The sequence below is a fragment of the Antrostomus carolinensis genome, unplaced genomic scaffold (genome assembly GCF_000700745.2).
Source record: "Antrostomus carolinensis isolate BGI_N321 unplaced genomic scaffold, ASM70074v2 scaffold30485, whole genome shotgun sequence".
Lineage (NCBI taxonomy): Eukaryota > Metazoa > Chordata > Aves > Caprimulgiformes > Caprimulgidae > Antrostomus > Antrostomus carolinensis.
In genome coordinates this window covers 37,472-38,816 of record NW_010314786.1, presented here as the reverse complement: position 1 = coordinate 38,816, position 1,345 = coordinate 37,472, and the positions used below count along the sequence as shown (strand labels likewise).

Sequence of the window (1,345 nt, the reverse complement as noted above, 5' to 3'; positions counted from 1 at the left end):
GACGGCCGGACACTTTGAGAGCAGCGTGCTGCACAGCCTGCAGACCAGGCAAGCGGCTTTACCCGGTCGCAGGTCCACCTTCGGTAGGTTGCCGTCGGCCCCTCACCGTCGCTTCGGGGCGTCGAGTCGTTTCCCGGTATCCCGTTCCCCCCGGGGTGTTGGGGGTTGCCCGGTCCCGGGTTGACCCCGACGGCGAAGGAGGGGATGACTTTATCCAGGGATGGAGAGATGGTCCGGGCACGGGGGGTGTGTGGGTGACCCTGGACAGAGGTGGGGGGGGTGTGTGTGACACGAAGGGCAAAGAACACGTTTCAAAGGAGAGTAATTTCCCCGCAGGACAGAGGAGCAGAGGCCGTTCTTGGGGGTTGCCCGGTCCCGGGTTGACCCCGACGGCGAAGGAGGGGATGACTTTATCCAGGGATGGAGAGATGGTCCGGGCACGGGGGGTGTGTGGGTGACCCTGGACAGAGGTGGGGGGGGTGTGTGTGACACGAAGGGCAAAGAACACGTTTCAAAGGAGAGTAATTTCCCCGCAGGACAGAGGAGCAGAGGCCGTTCAACCCCCCAACACACCCCCCGATATCTCCTTCCCACAATATCGACTTTGTGCCTGTGCTTCAATACTTACCCTTGTGTTTAAATTCACGGGGCAGATTTATAGCTCCCTCCCTTTTAAGTTAATTTATTGTGGTAAATGAGTTTATATTTGACCAGACTCTCGGTCTCCCCATTCGCCTTCCCCCAAACAGCTCCGCAGCTGCATCGCTCTGCGGCCTTTGCAGAGACACCGAAACGCGTCCGGGCGTTGAACAATAAACCCCCCGCAATTCGGTTGCACCCACACCGGAGAGGCCTTTTAAACCCAACCCCGAGCAAATAAAACTTTGGGGATTTGATTTAAAAGGACTGTCCCTGCGCAGGGTTTATAACCCCGGGGGTGTTTCACCGACCTCCTCCTCCAGTGGGTTTTTGCAAAGTCTTTTTAAAAGCCACTTCAAGATCTCAACCGCGTTATCATCTTTACTGCGGTGAACCGAATTATCTTATCTTTACCCCAAAGAACAAAGTTAACCCGGGGAAGCAGCCCCCCCTCCCTCCTTTTTGCCTCCCCGGCTCGGCTCTTCCTCCCGTGCTGGAGGGACTCGGACGCGGTTTTTTTCCAGGATTTTCCCTTTGTCTGGGAAAAATGCGTTGAGTTGTGCGGGAAGGGATCGCCCCGGTCCTGCCGAGGGAGGTGATAGCGTGGAAATATCTTCTGAGCTTTGAATTTGGTGGTTTGGGAGCCGGAATAGTGTCCGCGTCCTCTCTGCCGTTTACTTTTGCTCTTGAATAGTGTAAACCGCTC

The 1,345-nt window shown here is 56.1% G+C and overlaps 1 protein-coding gene across 1 annotated transcript in view; it reads left to right on the top strand.

The window, feature by feature from the left end:
* Positions 1 to 4: 4 nt before the first annotated feature.
* The window catches only part of GATA5 (GATA binding protein 5), a gene marked incomplete at its 5' end in the record, with an annotated part of 11,035 nt that continues 9,694 nt past the window's right edge, over positions 5 to 1,345 (top strand). Inside the window, one exon of the mRNA XM_010167767.1 lies at positions 5 to 83. Coding sequence (XP_010166069.1) covers positions 5 to 83 — 79 coding nt within the window. The remainder of the gene's footprint in view (positions 84 to 1,345) is intronic.